The following is a 26,165-nucleotide window of genomic DNA, read 5'->3' as shown; positions in this document are numbered from 1 at the left end:
AACCGAAGAGAATATGAAATTTCTAGGCAATCATCTCTTCAAATCTTTCTTGGATAAAAATATGATCTACAGCTGCGCGTACTGGAAAGATGCAAAAAATTTGGACGAAGCACAACTGCACAAAATGGACCTTATCTGCCGAAAACTTAAACTGAAGCCGGGAATGCGAGTTCTAGACTTGGGATGTGGCTGGGGGGGTTTGTGTAAATTTCTTGCCGAGAAGTACAATGTTGAAGTGGTAGGAGTAACTAATTCTAAAGAGGGCGCTGAAGATGCTCGTGTTCGCTGTAAAGGTCTAAAGGTGGAAATTCGCGTACACGATTATCGAGAAGTTAATGAAGTCTTTGACCGAATTGTTATCGTGGGGTTTTTTGAGCATGTTGGACGTAAGAATTATCGATCGTTCTTCAAACTTGCACATCGATGTTTGACAGACGACGGTATCTTCTTGCTACACACAATTGGTCACGACAATGACAGCACTCCACCAATGGAATTGTTTTTGGAGAAATACATATTCCCGAATGCAATTATGCCGAATCACAAAGATATTCCTAAAGCCATAGACAACTTGTTTTGCATCGAGGACTGGCACAACTTTGGGCCAGATTATGACAAGACATTGGTGGCTTGGAATGATAATTTCGTCAAAAACTGGACCACAATCAGTCACATGTACGAGAACCCGGAAGCCACATACCGCATGTGGACATATTATTTCCTTATGTGTGCCGGGCTTTTCCGAGCGCGTAGAGGTCAATTATGGCAAATCGTATTAACGAAAGGTCTTGAAGGTGGATATATTTCCGTTCGCTAAATTTCGATGTTACCGAAAATGTTTTTTTTTTACTATTTTGCAACTGCAGTCAATAAATAATTCCATTCAATGGTTGTGCTATCGTTATTTTTAGGTGACATAGCTGTGAATATTATGATGTGGAAGTTCCAAGAGCTCTTCTTCTGATTCTACCCAGTGTTCTGGCTTTAATATTGGATGTGAAACTGAGCAAATTCTTTATCCATTTCTCATCTTCACAAATAGGACAATGGTGGAAGCAATTATTGCACGAAGTGGACAATTTTTACAGTGGTTCAGAGTAAATTCAATGAAACTTCGAACAGTCAGGATTCAGGGTTCAAGCCGACGGTGATCGAAACGAGCTATGGCTCAAATGAATCGGTAGTTCCATTCTGATAATTTCGTCGAACAACTTTTTCGCGAAACAATAATGTTGAACTGGTTTTTATCAATAAATCCAACCGACGAGTTCCTATCAATTCCGTGTCACCATAAAACGGAAATTCTAAAAAAATGGCATTTCTCAATATAGAGTGTTATGATGAAAAAGAAAGAGATATTTTGACAAGTACCCCAAGGCAAGTTGTAATAGTTCCAAAAGGTGGGACCTAGTTATTAAGTGCTGGAAATTAAGTTTGTATAAGAGACAGTTTTCGTTGAATATTAATTAAAAAAATGTTTTGGAGAGCAAAGATACTTTTTCCCTATTTTTATCTATCATATGAAGAAAAGCACACATAAAATACACATGAAATCACTGAAAGACTATTATAGATGTTTTATAATACGAATTGTTAGTCTTTAACTAGGTCCCACCTTTTGGGTGGGTCAGATCCCTTGACTGCCGGAACTTCACAATAGTATTTTTATGTCAGCAAATTTTTTGTTTTCTGAGGAAAGGGAGAATTCCCCGTGGTCGAAGAAATCGATTTTTCGACACATTTCGTGTTAACAAAGAGCAGAAAAGGCTTCTTCTGAGAACTGTTCCCAGATGGTTGAACCGATACCACTTTTTTTCGAACTTGACCTGAAGATTTCAATACTTAATCGAATAAAAAAAAAGTTTCTGAAAATCGGTTGAGATTTACTCAAGTTATCGTGTTAACAAAGAGCACAAAACTGTTACATTTAACGTTTTTCCATCACATTTCCATACATTTTTAATCATAGTGAACAAGGGAACTACTCAACCAACCAATGAAAAAATTTCGTGGTAAAGAAGAAGAAAAAAATTCGAATTACTCACATATCACTACTTTAATATTGCCCATCTACGCACTTAGCCTCATGAATATCATTCTCTGTCAATGAAAACAGAAATTTTGAAAATCGGGTAAAAATTACTTAACGCGGCAACAAGGAAAAGTGCAGGTCGATATGTAATTCCATGCGATTTACGTTTTAAGAAATTTTCTTTGTCTCATCTGGTTTGCCATAAGAAGTTGTGAAACAAAAATTTTTCCCGGAAAATGGAAAATCGTTTTTCCGGCAGGAAAAGCCATTCATATGAAAACCTTCAAAGTCAAATATCTCCGAAAATACAAACTTTCTTCTGTTCTGGCAAGTATGGCTCATTACCGATATTTCATGGAAGAACTTTTTTTGGAGGAGTCAGAATGGAGTCGGTATTAGGGTTCTCCCAAAAAGTGTCCCGGAAAATTCATCAACTTTGAGGAGCTGGCCATTTCCAATTTATTTTTCATAAAAGTGTCATTCGAAAGATATATTCAACTACTTCTGATTTCAGCCGGCCGGCCATGATCCATGTTTAGGAGGTTGAGATATGACCTGGGAAATTTCGGATTTCTGATTTCGGATCATAGATTGTGGAAAGTTCCATGTTTGGGATGTTATTGACGATTTTCCCTATAAAAAATTCAATTTACATTTACGAAAGCTATTTCGTGTGACATAACTATTTTATTGGTCCCGTTTCACTGTCCTCGGCTGTACTTTATAAAGTATTACATCAATTCTACGTAAAATTCTAAAATTGCTTTCAACAAATTGCACACATTAAAACATTATTGAAAATCGCATGAATTTAGCCGAATAATTTTGGTCCCAAACTTTAAGAGTGTACAAGGACAAGCTTCGGACAAGAACCAAAATTGCGCGAAAAATAGGGCATGTTTGGGAACATAATTCAAGAGATGGAATACAACAAAAAATGGACGAACGGTTAATTGGAACCTTACTTAACAAAAATGTGTTTTCCCATTTATAATATTGTTTCACTGTCACGAATATTTTTCACAATTAAAACACGTCTGCAAGGCAAAAATTTTTTCCACTTTAGGTACATTTTTTCGGCAGTACATCGAGAATAATCATATAAGTTCCTGTATCAAAACCATTTCTTATGTCACGAACCACGAAATTTTGTTTTCAATTTTTTTAAATAAGTTTTTATTTTTAAGAAATTAACCAAAAACAATTTCGTTTCTATCACGGCGGCCATTTCGTTTTCACTATATTTCTATGATGGGTGTCTTCGATGTTCGATTTTCTATTGTTGTTGAAGACACAATACGAGTTTCATTTCAATTAAAAGAGATGACGCTATAGCATTTGGTTTTTGTCCGAAGCTAAACCCTTGTACGCTCTTAAATAAATTCTTTTATTAACAGCAATATACACTGCGATCCCCTATGAAAATGTATTTTTGATGATAACTTTTTATTCGAATTATTTTTGGAAAGAGTGGCCTCATCGTTTGGTGCCAAAATATGTAAAGTTTCGATAGCCACTGGCATCGTCCAGATTGATGTAGTGTACTCCGAAAAAAAAAACAAAACTCCTCAAATTTGTGATATACCGGTGGCTATCGAAACTTTATATATATTAAGGCACCAAACGATGAGGGCACTTTTTTCAAAAATAATTCATAGGGACCCGGAGTGTAATACTAATTTAATACTAATATATTGAATTTGCAAATTGTTTTTGCTTTTCTCAGCTGTACAAATATTGCATAGACATTGAGCGAAGTGGAAAATTTGCAATGGAACTCAAAAAAAAATTGTATTTAGTGACATTGGAACGGGTACTTTACTCCGAAGCTATTATACTAAAGAGACGTCAAAAATTAATTCGAACAAAACACTCTGATTACTTTAGCTTTTGCTGAAAAGTTGTTTTCGAGTCAAATTCGAATCTTAGTTAGCCGGGACGGCCAATAAAACACTTAAAATGTATGGAAACCAGGTTTCCGATAACTTCGGTAGGCCTACCGAAGTTATCGGATTTCTTTTATTCTTCGAAGTGCTATGCATTCATATTTTAAATAATTTAAGTTTAATACGTTTAATATAGTGACAATTTTTGTGATAGCAAACTTTATTACAATTATTTTTGCAAACACAAGAAAAAATCATAAAACTAGTGGCTCACTTTTGGACAAATTGAGAAAAATGTAGATCTGGTTGTGTTATACATTTGACCAAAAATGAGCCATGTTAAAAAATCGATTTAAACAAGGTCTTAGTCAGAAATATGTGCCATCACACAGTTTTTGTTTGGTTCAGTTTCAGAAAATATTTGTGTCAGCACAAATATTCATGCTGACACAAAGTCTAGATCATGCTGTTGAGACAATGGGTCCGTGGTCCGTGGAGCTCGGTAGCTAGAACGTTTATTATTAATAAAGAATTGAGTAAAATGATTAGGATTACATAGATATGGTAGATCTTCATACAAAAAGTTCACTTCCCGTGATGATTGTGGTCGCTGGGATGATGTGGTGTCCTCCTCGCCATTTACAGCCTTCATTAAGGTCCTCCAAATACTTACTCCGATTTCCTTCATATTTTACCGATCAAACAATGAAAAATTATCTCACTTTTGATTGTTGTAAAGCAAACGGAGAACTAAACGGAGTAATTGCGCTGAATAATAGAGTCATTTTGTGTAGAGCTAAAGCACGTGACTAAGAGTATCATAATCGTCATTATGATGGTTTTCCGACGATTACTGATTATTAACGCGTCTTACTGATAAGTACGGTTGGCTCACGCAGTTGACTTCAACACAGTCACAATACTCAGTTCAATGATCACGTATTTCTATGTTTAAATCGTGACTTTTTCGGATCAATTTCGACAATTAACCAACAATCAAGCATACAATTTCCACAACGAACAGGATTTTTACAAATTTACCATGCCCTAATGTCCTATTCGTGATAATAACACACCAGCCAACAGCAACAGCATAAATAACTCAAAATTATTAACAACTACACTCATTAGGCGTGATGATATAAAAGAATTTTCTTCGACAAATTGAAAATGTTCTATGTGGTGCGAATGTGTAAGTGTAACTGTGATATCACTTAAATGTTTATACACCTCTAATAAGTAATGTGAATCGTTAACGGCGATCGCGATTAAACATTTCAGAAGAGTCGATAGGTTCCATACAGTAAGGCAAGACATTTAGTTAGTTCTGCACATTCGTGGCGGTATGTTGTTATTTTGAAATGTGTGGTTGATTTGTTGAGTAAAAGAAAATTGAAAATTGTTTAAAATCGGAAGTTGGCGATAATTTCGATAGAATTTTTCTGCTTTGGTGAAAAAGACGCTCGCAGTGTTATTGCATAAATACATTGTAAGAATTGTATGCACGATATTGTGATGAGGCTAAGTGTTGTGGCTAACCTTGTGTTTCGATTTGTTAAGATTAGAATAAAGTATAGTTTCCACTTAAAAAGAGCACTCCGTTTAGCCTCCGTTTACATGACAGTTGTAAAATAGAACAAAGGAACTGTCACGTAAACGGAGTACAAAATTGAAATAAATTCAATTTCCACTCCGTTTGCGTGACAGTTCTTTTGTTCTATTTTACAACTGTCATGTAAACGGAGGCTAAACGGAGGCTAAACGGAGTGCTCTTTTTAAGTGGAAACTATACTTAAGTTAAGCCAATGCGACGAAACAAAATCAAAATAATATTTTTAGAAACGTTTGGTAAGAAATAGCGCCAAATGATAAACTAGAGATATTCATTCGATTAGCCGGCGGGCGCTGAACACGTTCAGTTTTTTCTTTATTTTGTGATAAACGTTCGGAGTATATGTTTCAAAAAATATTTGAAAAATCTGGATTCTAGTGACATCCGACCCGAATTATTTGTATTACAGTGTAGATAGCGCAATTTATGTGGGTTTTTTATCTCTATGCATTGAAAATTGTCGAGGCAATCATAATTGTGTAAATATTCTAAATGTTTGTTGTGTGTGGCTTTCTTAAAACAATTTTATCAATTTCGAATTTCGTTCAATATTCATTTCATATAATCGTCATTTTTGGCGCATAAAATATTGTTAATGAAATGAAAATTGTTTTCATTGTCTAAACGCCATGAAATGGAACAATGCATGAAAATTAATTTAAATTAAATTTGATATTTCGGCTATTGATTTCCAATCGCTAAACAAACTGTGAACAAACAGTGAATTTAATTTTGTGAATTTGGGAACATTTTTAAATTTAGAAATAAAGTGGGCCAAGAGGTCAATAACCTCTCTACCATCAAATTATAATTCGAAGTCAGTCATGACTGGACTGGCTATACTGGGAAGCAGAGCGTTTCCCGAAGGGCCTTATTCACAAAAATTGAATTTGGGCCTTGTACGAAATTGTCCGAAGGAACCTTCGGTAGCCAGTTCGGCCCTGTCAACAGTGTTTATTAAAAGATTTAAAATTGAATCGATCAGAATTTTTGCGATCGTATAGTATGAGAACCTCTCGGGTGTCCCTCACATCAACTTAGTCCACTTTTACCAAGAAGTGTGTCACCCCTCGATTTTATGTAGAAGTAGAACTGTTGGACCTTTGAGTTTGTGCATTGATTCACCTGTTGATATTTACAGTATATGTCGGTCGATAAGTACTTTGCATCAGAAGAATCGTAAATCCCCGTATATATATGAGGCGATCTGTTCTCTTAAAAACCCATCTAAACTCACCATGAACAAGCAAAAACGCGCAAAAAATTCCTCTTATAAAAATGAAATGTGACGCAAATTCCTTCAGTTCGCTATTCTCCTAATTCTCGCTGTGTACAACGTGTGTAACTTCGAATGTATTTCCCTTCGTGTCTCACATTATATATTCAACGGACAAGTAGGAGAATACGTTCAAAGTTGTATGTCTTGTTCAGAGTTATGCATATGCACGTTGGCTGAATATATCAAGGTGGGACAGTGTTTTCACTCGTATGATAGCAGAGCACTTACCTTTGCCACACGTGTTTCACGTAAATCACTGCTGAGTATCGTTGAAAAGATTTTTTTTTTGTCATCATTTCAGTATCTGTCTTAATATCTTCAACTTTCCAATGATTCATCATATCCAGTGTGGTTGTGTGAGTTTTTGGTGTGCTCAAAATCAATTCAATGTAACCTTGAATACCTTTGTCGAATTTCAGCGAGAGAAATAAAAATTATGAAAAATCCATTCAATCAATCCACAAAATTTCGTTTAAAGTCAAGTTGAGCAATGTAATAACGATGCTCTTTTCGGTTGAACCGAACCCATTATACGGCGAAACAGCATATATAAAATAACACTTTAGTTCTTTTAAAAATAGACTGAGGAAGACGTATCTAAATATATACAAAACAGTGATGGTAATATGCCTGTATAAGTGTATAGTAAAAGCAAATATTTGAACTTCGAATTAATTTGCCTCATAAACATCTGGCTTACGTTTTAACCCATAATGACTGGAGAAGAAAAAGAAGAAAAAATTATAAGGAAGATTCTTTATAACCAGAATTTGCATTTGAAAAATTATTTCATTCAAAAATATAAATCTGGTTACACAGCTGACCGACTAAATGACTTTTTCTCGTCTCAATTTGAGAATTCGTTGAACAAGTAATTAACTGAATTTACTCGTACTAGTCATGTTTATATCGTGCAGTCACCACCTCTTAATGCTGTAACTGGTGAAAAATTTCCATGTGAAGAGGTCATCGGCATTCGGCAGTCGGGTCTCTTTCGGAATATTTCGGATGGTTCAAGAATAGTCGGGAACATTTACAGAACAACGAGCTCATATTAGCCGATGTAGTTTAGCTCGGGGCAAAACTCTAGCTAGCAAACAAACACTCTTAAAAAATTGAAATAGGGTTTAAAATAGGTTTAAGAACCTCTGCTTCTTCATAAGGCTTAAAGTGAACAGACTCACGAATCTTAAACAAGTAGCAGAGTTTCACAAACGTCTTGATCACCTTATTAAATGCAATAGATGCTGTTTGTTTGCTAGAGAGGGTTTTGGTCGGAGGCCTTCTGAGTTTTTTTTTATTTTGAATGGCCGACGTTGACACACTTTAAGTTCTGAAAGAACGGGTTAAGACAACCACGAAGGCGGGTGACACCAAATTTTATAAACAGATAGTGTGAGAAATCAACTTGAAGAAAATATTTTTCTCGAAAATTCAGAATTTTGTTTTTGTTAAGTTCCATTTTACATATAAACTTCGCAGCCGTTGACGCAATTGTGTGTCACCGGCTTCGTGATGAACTCAGAGTTGTCCTAACCTGTTCTTTCAGAACCTTGAACACACTAATCTAAAGATTTGAAGATTTCAGCGGTAGCAGGACATTGTTCAGGTAACTTTGTCGGCAGGTAATCTATATTACATATGTGAAAGCTGAATTATTTGTATCTACAGCTGTGACAGATATTGAGGATTATCTCTAGAGTCAACGTTACCTGCTACAGGTAAAATTTTCAATGAGGATTGCCTGAAGACGTAGGTACCTAAAGAAAGATTACCTGAAGACGAAGTTACCTGGTACAGGTGAAATTTTCCAATCTTTTTCGTCAGTACAAATTCATTGCATATATACAGGCGTTTCACAAATAATTTAATGTGGCTGATATATATAACAGAACCCAACCAAAGAGCGATGCTGGTGGAATCAATGTCAATGAAAGTACCGGTATTATTTCGTCGATGACACAAATTCTGTTCAAGATTCATTGTCAGTATAATATATTGAAATCGTCGAAGCAAATTTTAAGTCGTTCACGAATTGACTCATAAAATAAAAATAAAGATTGAGGTTCACGTTCAGTTTCACCTTCCATAAAATAAAAATTAAATGCAAAACATAAAAAAAACAATCTGCACAAAGGACAGACACATTGTTCAATATCATGTCAGCAATTATGTTTCGCATTCATCACAATTTATTGCCTTGTATGTTGCGTATTTGGTACTGAAAATAATATCGCACGGTTCATTAATGAAATACCAGTTTTCATTCAATCATCAAAAAAAAGTCTGTTATATGAACTGTGCGTTGATTGCATTATACACGTCTAATTTTTGATGATTGTTGTCGTGGATTTGTATGTAATCAGACCGTAATGAAAAGAAACCGTACTGACAACCCTTCACGAGGCGAAATATGTAAATGCATTCAATCTTAACTCGACCGATTTGTATAAGTATAATAGCCAGCCACGCTCATAAATGCAATAAAATGGTTATTGGAGCGAGGGGATCAGTATATTATACTGTGCGAATTCGTTATGAGATAGGTAATGGAAAACTCCACTGTGAATCATTATAGCTCAACTCCCGTTCATCGAAATTTATCTCTCACAGTTTTGCTAACTATTTTGTAATTTACATGCCAGTTCAGTTTACATCACTGTTTGTGACTGTGAAAAGGGGTTCTACCCGTAATATGTGTGTGAAGTTTGTATGTCATTTACTTTGAACGATTCAGTGGACAAAACGTCATCTTCTAAGTCGATAAACCACTAGAATATCTGCATGCGTCGAAAACCGAACTTTTCATGTTTCAAGCACATTGACGTCCTCTTCAGTAAAATACAATAACAAAATCTTTTTAGCATGCGTTAGGAACTATGCTTTGATTCACCAATGCGGAGGTAACAAACTATGGAGCAGGAAATTAACCGTTTGAGTCTTTGGTTTGAGTAATTGGCTGAAAGACTTGAAAGTGGAAATCTTGTGTAATTAAGTTGGAAGCGAAGTTTATACAAATAGTTGACTTATCACAGAGTAAACAATTATGAATTTTCTTCTCTTTGAATGATTGTTCTACACACACGAAATTTTGAAAACCGACACATTTTCTTGTGGTTTATTGAAGTTTTTGTGAATGAAACAACGTTGGAAATACGTGACGAAGTTAGGAAAATAACTATTATCTCACCCAAAAAGGGTGCGAAAAACAATTTTGCATCCAATTCATATCAATACACATTCACATAAAAGTTTCGTGTGCTGTGATTGACTTTTGATTATTTTTCAATCAAAGTTTTGATTTGTATTTTTTGTTTATGTCCGCGAGGAATTCGCTCATTGAATTGCATAAAACCGCTGTATGAAACACGAATCGTGCGGTGGCGTTTTATCGCACACGATATTTTATCAACCTCGGCTTCGTCTCGGGTTGACAATTGACATCTAGTACTATAAAATACTTTTATACGATTTTTGTTTCATAGATAACCATTACATGGGACAAGTGGGTACTTCATAGTACTTCATTCTCTGCAGCTTATTTTCATGTGAACCAACTTCACATTTGTCATTACAGAACAAAAGTCACCATATGAAGTTGGTTCACATGAAAATAAGTGCAGTGACAGCAGTAATTTTATGACAGAATGTACTAAAATATGGGAAAACTCTATTACATTTCTTCCTAGTTTCTAAACATTCTCCTAAACCTGTGAATACAAATTTGAAAAGTGGAGTTTTTGTCTGAATTTTGTTGATCCGAGAAACAAGAAAGCGTGACTGTTCACTTTTATCCCGAGTTTTCTAATTGATTTTACGTAAGAAGGGATAAAAACTTGAAAATTCGAGTTTTTCATAAAATTTCGATGAAAAAACCTGTTTTTTTTGGATATTACTATTACATGCTCGCGGGTCGAAAATCGTTCTTTTCATCGAAATTTTATGAACTTTCAATGTGTAAAATCGTTGTGCTCATCTCAGAGGGTGGTCGTTCAGATCGTAGCTTTTTTCATGTTTTCTATAATAGTTAAACAATCGAACTATCTGCGACACACTTTAGTCAACTTAGTTTCACCTTCACCAAATAGAAAACATTTCAGTAATTAAATTTCAAAAGAAAAAAAACTTTGTAATAAAAGTGTGAGTCATCAATTTATGAAGTGAATTTTTTAAGCTATATTTTCATTTTCATCGATCTATTTTTATTGACGATTTATGTTAATTTTGATGAAAAGTTTGTTAATCAAGACAACAAGAAAAATGCAATTATGAAATGGAATTTTTAATTAAAACTGGAACTTTGTCTTGTGCCGTCATTTTCCCGGATAGACCGCTACGTTCTTTCACACATAAACTATAATTTTTCCGGCTAATATCACTACATCATAGTAAACTTTATGAAGGACACAGTTACAGCAGCAAATACTCGAATATTTAACTCTTTCACAACGAGTGCAATAGGTTACATATCTGTCTTGAACGATTGATTTTAGTCTAGCTCTGCTCGCGCTACCACAAACGAAATTGCCCAGACCGATACATAAATAACCAATGCCGTGTCCTGCAATGTTTCTACTTCGTTTCGTTATATAAATTCTAGTTTCGACAGTCACAATTATCAATTGAATCAAATTACCTCCATGCCCATTCTCATTACGAAAAGGCTATTCACACAGAGTGCGATTAGTCTTCATTTGACTGATCTGTGGGTTTGTTTCTTTGCCATTCATTTAACTAATCACAGAAAATGAGAGTAGTGAAATAAAGACTAATGGCACTTTGTAAGAATAGTCTATATTTCACAATTTGTTCAAATTCGCGTGAGTCTTCATTTCACTAGACTGAAAAGCGTTTCATGGTGTAATTAATAACGCATTGACTTAAATCATTCAATCCTTTGTGAAAGGAAGCATCATTCTCTTCTAGTCCTATTCCTTTAACAAAGTGTTTGTAGGAGAGGGTAATGCTTACTATACTTTTACAAAGTGTTTGAAGAAAAGATTGATACTTCCTTTACAAAGTGTTGGTATGAGAGGGTGATGCTTCCTTTTAAAAAGTGTTTATAGTAGAGGGTGATGCTTCCTTGTACAAGGTTTTTGTAGAAGAGATTGATGCTTCCTTTGACACACTGTTTGAGAAGAGATTGATGCTTCCTTTTACAAAGTGTTTGAAGAAAAGATTGATGTATAGTGTTTATAGGAGAATGTGATGCTTCCTTTTGCAAGTCTTTAAACAATAGATTGATTCTTATCTATACAAAGTGTTTGTAAAAGAGCGTGATGCTTCCGTTTACAAAGTTTTTGAAGAGGAGATTGATGCTTACATTTACAAAGTGTTTGAAGAAAAGATTGATACTTCCTTCTACACAGTGTTTGTATGAGAGGGTGATGTTTCCTTTTAAAAAGTGTTTATAGGAAAGGGTGATGCTTCCTTCTACAAGATATTTGTAGAAGAGATTGATGCTTCCTTTTACACAGTGTTTGAAGAAGAGATTGATGCTTCCTTTTACACAGTGTTTGAAGAAGAGATTGATACTTCCTTTTACACAGTGTTTGAAGAAGAGATTGATGCTTCCTTTCACACAGTGTTTGAAGAAGAGATTGATGCTTCCTTTTACACAGTGTTTGAAGAAGAGATTGATGCTTCCTTTCACACAGTGTTTGAAGAAGAAATTGATGCTTCCTTCTACAAGGTTTTTGTAGAAGATAGTGATGCTTCCTTTCTCACAGTGTTTGAAGAAGAGATTGATGCTTCATCTTACAAAATGTTTGAAGAAGATATTGATTCCTACTTTTACAAAGTGTTTTTAGAAGAGCTTGATGCTTCCTTTTACAAAGTGTTTGTAAAAGAGCGTGATGCTTCCGTTTACAAAGTTTTTGAAGAGGAGATTGATGCTTACATTTACAAAGTGTTTGAAGAAAAGATTGATACTTCCTTCTACAAGGTTTTTGTAGAAGATAGTGATGCTTCCTTTCTCACAGTGTTTGAAGAAGAGATTGATGCTTCATCTTACAAAATGTTTGAAGAAGATATTGATTCCTACTTTTACAAAGTGTTTTTAGAAGAGCTTGATGCTTCCTTTTACAAAGTGTTTGTAAAAGAGCGTGATGCTTCCGTTTACAAAGTTTTTGAAGAGGAGATTGATGCTTACATTTACAAAGTGTTTGAAGAAAGGATTGATACTTCCTTCTACACAGTGTTTGTATGAGAGGGTGATGTTTCCTTTTAAAAAGTGTTTATAGGAAAGGGTGATGCTTCCTTCTACAAGATATTTGTAGAAGAGATTGATGCTTCCTTTTACACAGTGTTTGAAGAAGAGATTGATGCTTCCTTTCACACAGTGTTTGAAGAAGAGATTGATGCTTCTTTCTACAAGATATTTGTAGAAGAGATTGATGCTTCCTTTCACACAGTGTTTGAAGAAGAGATTGATGCTTCCTTTCACACAGTGTTTGAAGAAGAGATTGATGCTTCCTTTCACACAGTGTTTGAAGAAGAGATTGATGCTTCCTTCTACAAGGTTTTTGTAGAAGATAGTGATGCTTCCTTTCTCACGGTGTTTGAAGAAGAGATTGATGCTTCATCTTACAAAATGTTTGAAGAAGATATTGATTCCTACTTTTACAAAGTGTTTTTAGAAGAGCTTGATGCTTCCTTTTACAAAGTGTTTGTAGGAAAGAATAACGCTTATTTTCACAAAGTGTTTGTAAAAGAGCGTGATGCTTCCTTTTACAAAGTGTTTGAAGAAGATAGTTACGATTCCTTTAACAAAGTCAATACTAGCTTCATTAATTACGTCATAAAAAGCTTTACAGTCTAATATAAAAGTGCGAATAATGAAATAAAGTCTAAACGACCTTAGTGTGGTTAGTCAAATAAAGACTAATTGCACATGTGCGAATAGTCCGTACCTTCTTATTAACCAATCGGGTGAATTTATAGACTTAAATCTGCATATCCAGTGTTAAAAAACCTCAAACCGAAATATCCGAACCAGAAGTGAGTTTATTTTTAGAAACCAGAATTCCAAAGAGATAAAAACAGAAATTCCAAAATAGAATTACAAAAACAATGGGCTCATTACATAACTCTAACACCATATCTACACATCCTTGGAATGACAACGAGCATTTATACAATGCACTGACATTGCTATGCATATAAATCTTTATTCAAATGTAATTTCAGTTTTGAACATCTGCTGCAAATTATGTTTTTGATTTAATTTTGTTTGAGGTGCATATATATATACATACACATGGCGCTTATCTCAATGTGTAAAATTAACACACTCTTTCTATAAGTGTACATAAATAGTACATCACCCATAGTATATTGTTCTCAAGCAGAAATGGCTTATTATTGTTTTTAATCAAGTGAAGGACATCGCAGCCGCATAATACACTTAGACTAAAGAGTTTCTCTTGTTCGATGTGATAAGAAATATAATATTTACTGATGGAAAATTGTAGCCGCTGTTGTCGACAAAAATTCTAGATACCCAAACAAGTGTAATACCTAGGTCTGACTAAATCACATTTTAAATTTTGTTTTCATTTAATTTGTAAATGCACAAATTCCGACACGAGAAAATAAATAAATTTTTATTTTATTTTTTATCAAAACTTCACGTTAAATTTGTCAAAGTTAATGAGATGGGTATGCTTCTTGTATACAAATCAATCAATTATTTACTTTGATTTAATGCAATACTGAAATTAGTTAGCCACAAAATTGGTACACAACACACTTTGAATACACTTTATAGCAGCGAAACGTGCATAGATTCCGCGCTATTATACACTATACGAACGTGCTTCTATTACTTTGAATTTTGCCAACGATTTGTTAGAGAATTCTGATCATAAAAAAAAGAATTGGGGGTCAATGTTACGTTGCAGATAACGATGTTATTCACACATCGGTTGTAGTATATGACAGAATGGAAATTATTCCACTGCCGAATGTGAACTGAATACAGAGAAATGCAGAGAGATTAAGTCGATGTTCAAGTTTAGTGGCTTTGTTGGGTTATTGTAGTGTAAATGGGTAGGGACGATAAAAGAGTAAACGATGGACATCCAGTAACTTAAGCTTAACTTAATTATGTTGCAAGCTTTTAAGCTTTAACTTAACTTGGAAACTTAACCTTTACAGACGGCTAATTAATACAAAATGTTTAAACAAATGAAGTAATAGATTTTGAATTCACATACTGAAAATGTTTAGATCAAGTCAAGTTAAGTAATAATTTTGTATTAAAATGTTGAAAATGTTTAGATTAAGTGAAGTAATAGATTTGGTAATTAACATTATGATTGCCGTCTGTTAAAGATTGAATTCTCAAAGATTGGTACTGGTAGCTATGTAATTACTGTACCTGCTGGCTCCGTGTAGTCTGCACTGCGCACAGAAACTTTGTTAAATTGCTTTCATCTATACATAAACCTGAAAAAACGTTGTTCTCATACATTGGACATAAGACCCATGCTGAAAGGTTGGTTAGCGTATTGAGTGAATTTATTGTGATTTTTCCAGGTGAACTCTATGGACTTATTGTGTCACTTAGCTATGTGTTATACTTGAATCACAGACGATCAGTGAAGTGATCAGTTAAACTGACAAATCCATATTTAATTCGTGTGTAGCTGTGTAATGAAAGAAACATTTAACAATGTCAGATGGTACTGTTGAATTAGCGGGTGTTGATCGACCGACACGATTTCATGTGAACCCAGTAGATCGGATGAAAAAGGAAGCGGCCGCAGAGATATACCGGAAAATCGTGGAAAATGATTGCGAAGCAAATGAAAGCGACACGTTCCCGGAAGAGGTAGTGGCTGTGCGGCGAACATCAAGGTGAGAGTTTTTTTTGTGTTTCTTCTCTGTATTGGCAATTAACAGCCAAACGAACAACTGACAATTTTCGCAGATTATCGTCACTCAAAAGTAGTTTTAGAGATAAAGATAGACCGCCCAAGTATAAAGATCAGCAGACCACACGATTTCAGGTGTTTTTAAATCAATTAACTCCTTATCACAGACAATTTCTTAATTCAAATGTTAAACTAGGTCAATCAAGATGATTCAGACTCAAATTCAAATGACGAAGATCGCGAGGTATTGCTTGATAGTGAGTACGACACACGCTACGGTAAAAGTTTTCGGTAATTAAGCATTTTTGGTTACGTCTGTAGTATCAAGAGCATCATAAAATGAAAAATAAAAATTTCTCAGACATTTTACACGCGAAGCGTTACCTCGTTTGGATAACTACAGAAACATTCTATCGATTCAGGCGGCCCATCGACCCACACTAGACGAACTGCATAATGCAACAATGACAAATAAGGTGAGTTGCCACAATTAATTGATTTATTAATTCGACATTTATCATCGTTAATTGTAACCGTTCTGCCATTCACACTGGTAATGGCTATTTTCGTATTGCATACAAGTTCTTAAATGAATGAATTGTATATTGACTCTGCTTTCAATCTTCTTTTTTTCGATGTCATTGAGTTAGTTTTTATAATAATATATTGGTGGAAGAACCGTTGTCGTCAAAAACAAAATATGATTCACCGCCAATTAGACGTTATATATTCATTTATCGGTCAAATGTTAATAGATTAATTAGCTGAAGTCATCAGAAAGATATGCTGATGCTGATGTAATTAATTATTCGGTCGGTGGATAATTCATTTACTCAACTGCGAAAAGGGTTCCACCTAACACTAACCGTATTTAAATGCTCTAGATCAGTGGCGGAGACTTTCATCCGGGCAATTATGATTAATTTTTCTAAACTCAATTTTTACGAACATGTGTGGCGAGTTTTACCCTTGACCTATATCGTATTTGTCTGGTCTTTATTGGAGGTACTTCTATAAGATGTCAGACCCCTGCAACTTTGCTACTCTCGAACTAATATCAACCAAATTATGACTTGCATTTCTTCATAATAAAAAATAGCTATTTTAGCCCTTTTTCCGACTTCTTCAAAGAGCTGTTTTCATATGAAATTTTGAAATGGGAGATTTGAGATTATTTATCCGAGCCGAAGGCTAAGTTGGGAACTCATCGTGTGCGAAAATTTCCTATTTTATAGCAAAACATCAAAATAGCTATAACTCCGATGGCGACAGACTAACTTTCTTTAACAAAAATCTAGTTCGCAAATGGAGTTGACTTGCACACGTAACTGTTGCAATCGGAAATATCATATCACAAGACACCCATTTCATGATATTATGTTGTAAATTGAATGGTTTGTGATCTGAGCAAGATTTTGAGCCGTGCAAAATCCACAAAATACTTCAATAAATGAAGAAACCGACCATGTCATATTTTCGAATTATAAGAAAATGAAATTTCATTGCAAAAACTCGATTAAGTGTTTTTGTGAAACAAAAACAAAACAAAATTTATGACACGTGTGTTGGATAGTCCAACCGAATTTCATTTCATTTTTGATATGATTCGCTGAACTATTACACGTATAGGATTATGACTAGGAGTGGGAGACTAGCCATCATCCAGCCAATCATTTTTTTGAAAATCAAAAAACAAGATCTCGTTAAACGAAACAGTGTGCGTCTCTCAGACCAACGCACTCCAAGAACAGGCAAAGGAACAGATTTTATTAACTGTCATTTGGTCCCCAATTTTATGCAAGTCTGTTAAATTTGAGGAGGTCAAACAGATACTGATATGTGAGTGACAAACTACAGTTGGCGATAAAATGGCGGATTTCTTATAAAATTTCACCCTTCGTGATGATTGTCGTCGCCGTGATGATAAATAAAAATACAATTGTTAAAAGTTTTCTATGTGCAGAATAAGCACCAGCTGATCTACTAACACACACTTACCGTATGATAAACAATCAAAACACATTTTGAACAATTTGTTTACTTCAATCATATGTGTTATGTGCGCGCATAGATGACGTTAACGTAGAAATGCACTATGTCTAGGTTGTTAGACACGTACGAAGTACTGGGGTCTTATAGGTTTACGCATACGTTTGTAACACGTCAAATTGGACTCCCTGAGTAAGGGGAAACCTATTGTGGTTGTCTAGAGATGCCAAATCCGCGAAAAAAATAATGTCCGTCTGTCCGTCTGTCTGTCTGCACGATAACTTGAGTAAAACGCATCCGATTTTGAAAATTCTTTTTTTTTCCGTTTGGTAATGTCAAAAGACAGGCTAAGTTCGAAGATGAGTGATTTTGGATCGACCCCTCCCGAGCTGTGGCCCAATAAGTGCTTTACGGTTTTTCGAAGATATCTCCGGACATTTAAACGTTAAACTTGTAAGTGATACGTCAAATAAAAGGTATTTACCGAGGGGTAACTCACTTCTAGATTAAATGGATTAAATGGATTAAATGGTATTAAATGGATTTAATGGATTAAATGGATTAAATGGATTAAATGGATTAAATGGATTAAATGGAATAAAAATTGGATTAAATGGATTAAATAGGAAAAAACTTCATTTTACAAAATACTGTAAAAGTCTTAAAAATTGTTGATTTTGATCGAACCACGTACTACAACTCATACTACAATGTTAAAAAGCGAAAAAAATCCACTTTTAGGAGTTTTTGGTGTAAAGTGGATTAAATGGATTAAATGGATTAAATAAATTTAATACCATTTTTAACAAAAAAAAAAATCCTTTACCTCACGAGTACTTAAACGAGCTGGTGATCGTGCAAATCTATTTTTCGCAATTACTTTACAAATTTTTCAGGTGGGTAGCCTAATTATTTCGGTAAAACTAAAAAAATTTTTTTGGATTAAATGGATTAAATGGATTAAATGGAAGTGCGTCACCCCTCGGTATTTACAATACCGATCGACAAAAAAAAGGTTGAACATATTTCGTTCGTTTTAGCTTTATTAGATAGGTATTGACCGTACCAATCAGGGAAAAAAAAGTTTATGAAATTATGTTCTCCGGAGCGTGAGCTAGGTCTCTTGGAGTGAGCTCTTATCTGGCTACTCGGCCGTACAGTGAACGTGGAGTATTTTGTCAATATCTCGAGTAAATTTTGACCGAATTTCATGATTTTTTTTTTGTTTGAAAGGTATTAACAAATGTAAAGCGTCGGTACTATTTTCGGTTTCCTAACAAAATGGCTGCCGGCGGCCATATTGGATTTTATTAAAAGTGATATAAAGTGGGAAAAATGATGCTTAGAGAGTTTCTGTTAACATGGAAATAATGTGTTAAGTGTGAGGGGTTTCAGGGATTCCATATATGGACATCTATATATACCTATATACAGCTATATTGAGCTATATACAGGCATATAGAGCTATATAATAGCATATTCCTCTGTGAAATGTTTATTTACAGTGAAATATAGGTAAATATAGCTGTTTAAATAGGAATTTATGAAATTTGACTTCGTACGGGGCTGTCTATATTGCCTCCGGCAATTTAATTGTATATGATAACAAGGCAAAGAGTGGATAATGTAAGTGATTTAAAAGGAAGAATAGTTTTTCAGCAGAGAAGAAAATGAAGTAAGAGAAATGAAGAGTTTCACATTAAAGGCTTTTGATACGAATAGGTGTTTCGTACGGGTCGGCGTTAGCTATGTTCTTTGAATTGTTTACAATACAAAGTGTTTTCTTTTGTACACCAGCTGGTGTTATAGATAAGCTGGTGCTTATTCTGCACATAGGAAACTTTTAACGATTGTATTATTGCGCATTCTAGTGAATCATCGAACTTCCTTTATATCGTACGATATTCGGTAAATCATCTGATACGAAAACAATCATTGTTGCTTTCCATGTGACTGTGAAAACGCATAAGACGTTAGAAATCATTATGTAAATCAGTTCCAATTAAAACTTCATTTCTTCAACGCAAAATGATAAAATATGTGAATTGTATTTGTGAGACGTCTGAACAACGTCTGATATGAAAATTGTTTTTGCAGAATTTTTTTTTATCTTAAATCGACTCAATTTGCCTGCTTCCAAGCTAAACTTTTCGACATCAATGTTTGTGTTGATTAAAATTTTATTAAATTATTAAGATGAGGTTAGCAACTTTTTTTAGAAACATCTGGTTTTATCAGGAGCATTTGTATAAATGAAGAAAAAAACGAAATATTTCAATGTTAATATTAACATTGTTCATTTTGTGCAAATAACAAAGCAATTTTCTTCGATATAAATGCAAATGTGTCTCAATTTGCAGTCGTCTTTCAGAAATTCTTTGCGAATAATTAGTCGAAGACGTCGAGACAAACTATTCAAAATAAATTTACTTCATAAATGCACCCAATGCCACCACAATACACCCACATCAATTAGTTTGTGTGTTCATTTTACCTGGGGCGATAACGATGGCGGTAAGCACACGCATTGTAAACTAATCATGTTGGCTTACTGCAAGCATTACAATTATCAATCAATTAAGTCCTTATCTTGAAAAGAATTTAATTAAACGGATTTTGGCGAACGTTATTGTACATGAAACAGTTGGCGGGTAAAATTTATATTGAAATTAGGTAACCTGAGTTGGTTGCACTTTTGATAAATGAATCCGTTTCATGACATTTTTATTTTGACGTCGCTCTTTTCGCCACCGTCGAGATTTAGAAAGTTTGAAAGTCTCAAAAGTTTGAATATTTACAGTGGACGTAGGTGAAATTTAAGCATGCATATCTACTCATTTGTTTGTATGAGTGGACCAGCTGAAAGACAGATGAAACAAATTCATGTCTAAATTTCATTGACGTCAACTGTACTTACGGTTTCAAATCTATTATCGTTTGAAGCGTGAGCATACGTTTATCTTCGTTTTGAGACTTTTATTCTAACCCGGGCCCGGGATAACAATCGAAGTCTCTACCAATTGAATAATGATTTTTGTACATTCATAACACCAATTATATTGAAAAGTGTTTCCAAAGCTATTGCTCGAACAAAACCCCGTGATATGGTCATCGACTATTATAATTGAAAAATACTGTAGAGCGCCACCGCGCCATCTCATTTTTAACCGGGTAACATGCCACATCAGTGCAAGATTATAAAATACGGAATCATTGCTGTTTCGTCTTAGGGAGCGTTCATGAACGACATCCGCACTTTTTTTTTTTGCTTTCTTTAGACACCCTGTCTGTTTTCCAACTCCCTTTCGAATACAGAATCGTCGGCATTTTCATTTGAATTCACTCCACATTTCCATACAAGGTACACGGAACCCTACCGCGAAACGGCGATGCGGAGGCAGGACTCAATGTTGGCGTAAAATTTGGTTGGATACAGGGTGTGCTGATAAGATGCTTATTGAATATTTGGGGTGTAATGCTGTTCTTACGATTGACCTGGGTCGTAGGTCAAGCTGGAATTATTGAAGGAATTTTACTAGTTTTAACGACAACGGCCGTCACAGGTATTACTTCATTGTCGATGTCAGCGATCAGCACAAATGGTGTGATTAAGGGAGGTCAGTTAACGCGTCGCGGTTCAGTAGAATGTCGGTAGCTTGAATTTTACTTAAAATTCTTCTTTTTTAGGCGGAACGTATTACATGATTTCAAGGTGATTTCTTTACATTTACCGTCAGTTAAGACAGCCAAAAGCCAAAAATTATTTTTATCAGATCGTTAGGACCAGAATTTGGTGGTTCAATTGGCTTAATTTTTTCATTGGCAAATGTGGTTGCGTGTGCAATGTATGTCGTTGGATTTTGTGGTATGTTTTGCTTTCGAACAATATTTTTTGCGGTTAATTTTCTCGTACATTGACCGCCTAATTTTGCCAACGAAATTGACCTGACCACTTAGAGAATTTGATTACTGATTGCTTCCATAATTTCCGTAGAATCAATGAACGATTTACTACGATCGCTTGGTTGCAAAATTATTGATAGCGGTGTGCAGGACACTCGCATTATCGGTTCGGTGACGATACTGATTTTGACGGTAATTGTTGTTGTTGGCATGGAATGGGAAGCAAAGGCGCAAATTGGATTGCTTGTCATTCTACTGGTGGCTATTGGAGATTACATTATCGGATCAATAATTGGTCCAAAGAGTGATGCAGACACTGCAAAAGGTTTCGTCGGCTTTAATGGTAAGCTAAATCGTTGAATTAATTGATCGAACAAAGAGATCGATAATTTGGAATCTTAGCGCAAGTTTTCGCTGACAACTTGAAAACAAACTACCGGGAAGTTAACGGTGTGCAGCACAACTTTTTCTCAGTATTTGCAATTTTCTTCCCAGCTGCAACTGGTATTTTAGCCGGAGCAAACATTTCCGGAGATCTGAAGGTAAATATTGGCAAAAGAGTTTTTCTGTCCAGCGACAGCGGTTGAAACGGTTATTCATCTAGGATCCGCAAAAATCGATTCCGAAAGGAACGCTTCTGGCAGTATTGATAACAACAACCACCTATATCATAATGGTTTTAATTGCTGGCGCCGTTGTTGTTCGCGATGCCACCGGCAACGTTGAAGACGCCGTGAACGGATCGCTAGCATTTTTAGACTGTGCCAATCAGACGTGCAAATACGGTTTACAGAATTCGTTTCAAATCGTCGAACTGGTATCAGGATTCGGACCGTTCATTTACGCCGGATGCTTTGCTGCAACTTTGTCATCAGCACTGGCTAGCTTAGTGTCAGCGCCGAAAGTGTTCCAAGTAAGAATTGAGTTATTTGAGGGTCTATTCCGATCCGGTGTTGATGTTTTAATTGCCAAATGCAGGCCTTGTGCAAAGACGACCTGTATCCGAAAATTAAATGGTTCGCTCGTGGCTATGGAAAGAATAACGAACCGGTACGAGGATATGTTCTCACGTTCATACTAGCCTCGGCATTTATTTTGATTGGAACACTCGATGCCATCGCACCGTTGATATCCAATTTCTTCTTGGCTGCTTACATGCTAATCAATTTCAGCACGTTTCATGCCAGTCTTGCCAAACCAATCGGCTGGCGGCCCACTTTCAAAGTAATTTTAATTCGAAATTTTAAAATCTGAATAATGTACCGACCTACGACGTTCTAGTACTATAATATGTGGCTGAGTCTCCTTGGAGCGATCTTGTGTGTTGCTGTTATGTTTCTCATCGATCTGCTGACGGCTCTGCTCACATTTGCAGCGGTTATAGCTTTGTATTTGATTGTATCTTACAGGAAGCCGGGTAAATTCATTATCTCTGCCCTTGACTTCCGACTTTTAAATTGATTTATCTCGTCAGACGTGAATTGGGGCTCAACAACCCAAGCGCAGACCTACAAAAATGCGTTGAATTCAGTCCAGCAACTGAACAACGTGGAAGAGCACGTCAAGAACTATAGACCGCAGATTCTTGCCTTAACCCATCTGCCGAACACCAGACCGATATTAGTGGACTTTGCGCACAGTCTGACGAAAAACTTGTCGCTTCTTGTTTGCGGTCACATCGTCAAAGGTGCCAATACGCAAAAGCATCGCATTTATCTGCAGCACAGAGCGGCTGACTGGTTCCAGAAGCACAAAGTCAAAGGTTTTTATTCGTTGGTCGACGGCGAGGACTTCGAATCCGGCGCACGGGCTTTGATGCAAGCTACCGGCGTTGGTAAATTGAAGCCAAACCTATTGATGATGGGCTACAAATTAGATTGGAAAACATGTCCCAGATCCGAGCTGACGCAATACTTCAACACTGTCCATAAGGTACTGTAATGTTGTTTAATGCGCCGTATGATTTGGAACCACACAAAATTTGTTTATTCTGGAACAGGCATTGGATATGCACCTAGCCGTTGCAATACTGCGAGTACCCAAAGGACTCGATTATTCGCAAGTGTTGGGCGAAGATGTACCGATAAGTATCTTTCAACTGCCGAAAACCATTCCATCGAACGATAGTTCGGCCGATCTGCATGATAAATCGAATATTCATGGTAGCTGTGACTCGTTGAGCCGGAACGTGTCTCAAGGTATGTTTGGTGGTGAATAGTCAGTGAATCCAACTAATGCGTCTTATCTGAAAAGCTTCTTGAGCTTTCGGTGAATTCATCAATATCTTTGATGAAACACACACCAAGCCCTCAATTTAAAATTTTTAAGGCATAGAATTAGCATTGCTACACTTATACACTCGTCACACGCACAAGACACTAATAATTTTGTTTTTTTTTTTTCTTTCCATTTTAATCTTCTTTTCTGGCATGACTTATTAAATTGCACTTTTTGCCGTGTAAATTAGCTGACGATTTCAGGTGTAGTATTGAAAAGAGCATAGACGAAGCGAAAGGTAAGTCCATTGACCTCAATTTGCAGTTTCATTTTCGACGTTTTTGAAGAGGGTGTTCCAGGGCCTATTTTTGGGAGATTTGTGATTTTTCTGACTTATTCCGAAATTTTCCAGATTATCTTAAAAATAGCTAAAGATGTGCACTGCCTTCAATCTAAACTGTTGATGCATGCGCATATTACATATCACTCATGCTTCATCACCATTCGTGACCCACTCAATATGATGTAGGTATGGTCTGTGGAGGATTACAGTTCATAAGCTATTCAATCAAAAACATAAAAGTTTTCGGTTCTGAAACCTAGTTTTGTATTTGTTTAAAAGGGCTGGATTGGCTACCAAATGGCCACCTGGACGATCCGTACAAAAACAATTTCAAACTATCCGAAAAATTGAAACTTTCTTTCAAACATTGAAATGCCCAGCATGTCCAGTTCGGACCTGCTTATTGACGAAAGCTAAATGACCCTTCTAATACTAATGTGCCACTAGCAAGTTGAAATTGAAAACTTTCGGTTTGCACTATATTTCGAATTCAAAGTCATGCAGTTTGAGCTGGAATACGCTCACATTGGTTGTTCGCTTATCAATGCCACAGAGGTTTTTCTTTTCGGAAAAGCGATAACCCCCAGACGCTTAAATCGCTTGTACCAGTGCAATTTTTCAAAAACCGCCCGAGTCAGAACATTTCAACTGCTCAGGTCAGAAAATGTTCTGGATCCGCCCGAAACCGCGTAAACATCGATTAAAACAAGCTTAGCACTGCTTCCAAACTTTATCCTATTTTCAAAAGAAATGGTCGCAACCTGTCGCACTATTCGTTGTTGCACATAATCAATTCGAAGCATTAAAAAATCTCACATCCCCCGTCCATTAAACCGGCCATTTCATACTCAATTGTGTCATTCTAGCTAGCAGTACAAGTGATCTATCGGGTACACCAATCCCTGCTGTATCTCGCGATCATGTGTCCGGTATACCCGATGGCCGTTCACAATATGTGGTAAGTTGAACGGTGAAGTGTTAATTAAGGGAAACGTTGGACTAGTTATCGTTCCATTGCAGCTGAACAACTACCTAAAAAAATCGAAAAAACGGGCAAGCGACGCTTCCTTCTTATATAAAGCACCTGGTGGTGCTGATTTGCCGAAAGAGACACTGCATGATCTGACTTTGTTCACCAGGAAACGAAGTAATGCCGTGATCGATGTGTACTGGTTGTACGATGATGGTGGATTGACGCTACTTCTACCATACATCATAAGTACACGCCGAACGTGGAATTCGTGCAAACTTCGTGTATTTGCTTTGGCTAACAAGCAATTCGAATTGGAATTCGAGATGAGCGCTATGGCTAGCTTGTTGGCCAAGTTTCGAATCGATTATTCGGATCTACAGCTCATATCGGATATAACGAAAAAGCCGCAAGAGTCGACGGTGCGGTTTTTCAAGGAAATGATTAAAGAATTTATGCAACCGGATGATGATGGAAATGGTTTGTGTTCGGAACAGTTTGAAAGCGTTCATTGAAAATAATTTAAAAAAAAATATTTTCGCAGCTGCAGAAACAATATCCGAAAGTGATCTTCTGGGAGTGCAAGATAAAACCAATCGTCATCTTAGGCTTAGAGAATACGCCTTAGGTTTGTCACTAACCGAAAATGATTTTTTTCCCCGAAAATTCTTGATTTATCACGTTCTCCTTCTTTCTTCAAATTCTTCCAGAAAAATCGTCCAAATCCGATCTAGTGGTAATGACGTTACCGATGCCACGAAGAAATATCTATTCCGCCCCATTGTACATGGCATGGTTGGAGTGCTTGAGCAGGGATCTGCCACCATTTTTATTCGTCCGTGGAAATCAAACCAGTGTGCTAACATTCTATTCGTAGTTTGGCGCCGACATTTTATTTATTTTTGTTTTGTAAATTTTCGTTCTCTTATATTGTTCTGTTAATCAGCAGAAGAGGTCTGGCGAGATATCGGACCATAAACACGGCCACATATTTTTCTTTTGTTTTATGTCACTTAACTAACAATACAATTTACAATAAATGATTTAGCAATATTAAA

The 26,165-nt window shown here is 35.8% G+C and overlaps 2 protein-coding genes and 1 long non-coding RNA gene across 7 annotated transcripts in view; 2 read left to right on the top strand and 1 right to left on the bottom strand.

Annotated features, from left to right (window-relative positions):
• LOC119070431 (cyclopropane-fatty-acyl-phospholipid synthase-like) overlaps positions 1-17,184 on the top strand; it is a 20,407-nt gene extending 3,223 nt beyond the window's left edge. For both annotated transcript variants that reach the window (XM_037174787.1, XM_037174777.1), the window contains exons 3-4: positions 27-825; positions 17,174-17,184. In XM_037174787.1, the coding sequence (XP_037030682.1) occupies positions 27-817 (791 nt within the window). In that variant the 3' untranslated portion in view covers positions 818-825; positions 17,174-17,184. The remainder of the gene's footprint in view (positions 1-26; positions 826-17,173) is intronic.
• The window catches only part of LOC119070809, a 531,393-nt gene that overhangs the window by 333,419 nt on the left and 171,809 nt on the right, over positions 1-26,165 (bottom strand). The gene's annotated exons all lie outside the window — the stretch shown is intronic.
• Positions 5,169-26,165, top strand: LOC119070100 (bumetanide-sensitive sodium-(potassium)-chloride cotransporter). 4 transcript variants are annotated; one of them, XM_037174419.1, is made up of 20 exons: positions 5,169-5,261; positions 15,348-15,668; positions 15,742-15,820; positions 15,882-15,976; positions 16,047-16,161; positions 21,036-21,291; positions 21,362-21,386; positions 21,448-21,539; positions 21,669-21,920; positions 21,980-22,119; positions 22,182-22,490; positions 22,556-22,801; positions 22,859-22,994; positions 23,052-23,509; positions 23,577-23,775; positions 24,045-24,092; positions 25,004-25,095; positions 25,158-25,587; positions 25,652-25,735; positions 25,818-26,165. In XM_037174419.1, exons 2-20 carry the CDS (start codon positions 15,484-15,486, stop codon positions 25,982-25,984), a joined length of 3,408 nt encoding a protein of 1,135 aa, XP_037030314.1. In that variant the 5' UTR covers positions 5,169-5,261; positions 15,348-15,483; the 3' UTR covers positions 25,985-26,165. The 4 variants fall into 4 exon arrangements, with proteins under 4 accessions (XP_037030314.1, XP_037030333.1, XP_037030320.1 ...); XM_037174425.1 differs by lacking the exon at positions 5,169-5,261 and adding an exon at positions 5,313-5,407; XM_037174430.1 differs by lacking the exon at positions 5,169-5,261 and adding an exon at positions 6,132-6,148.

Source organism: Bradysia coprophila, chromosome II (assembly GCF_014529535.1).
Source record: "Bradysia coprophila strain Holo2 chromosome II, BU_Bcop_v1, whole genome shotgun sequence".
Taxonomy (NCBI): domain Eukaryota; kingdom Metazoa; phylum Arthropoda; class Insecta; order Diptera; family Sciaridae; genus Bradysia; species Bradysia coprophila.
The sequence above is the reverse complement of the archived record's forward strand: the minus strand, read 5'-3'. Positions and strand labels throughout refer to the sequence as shown.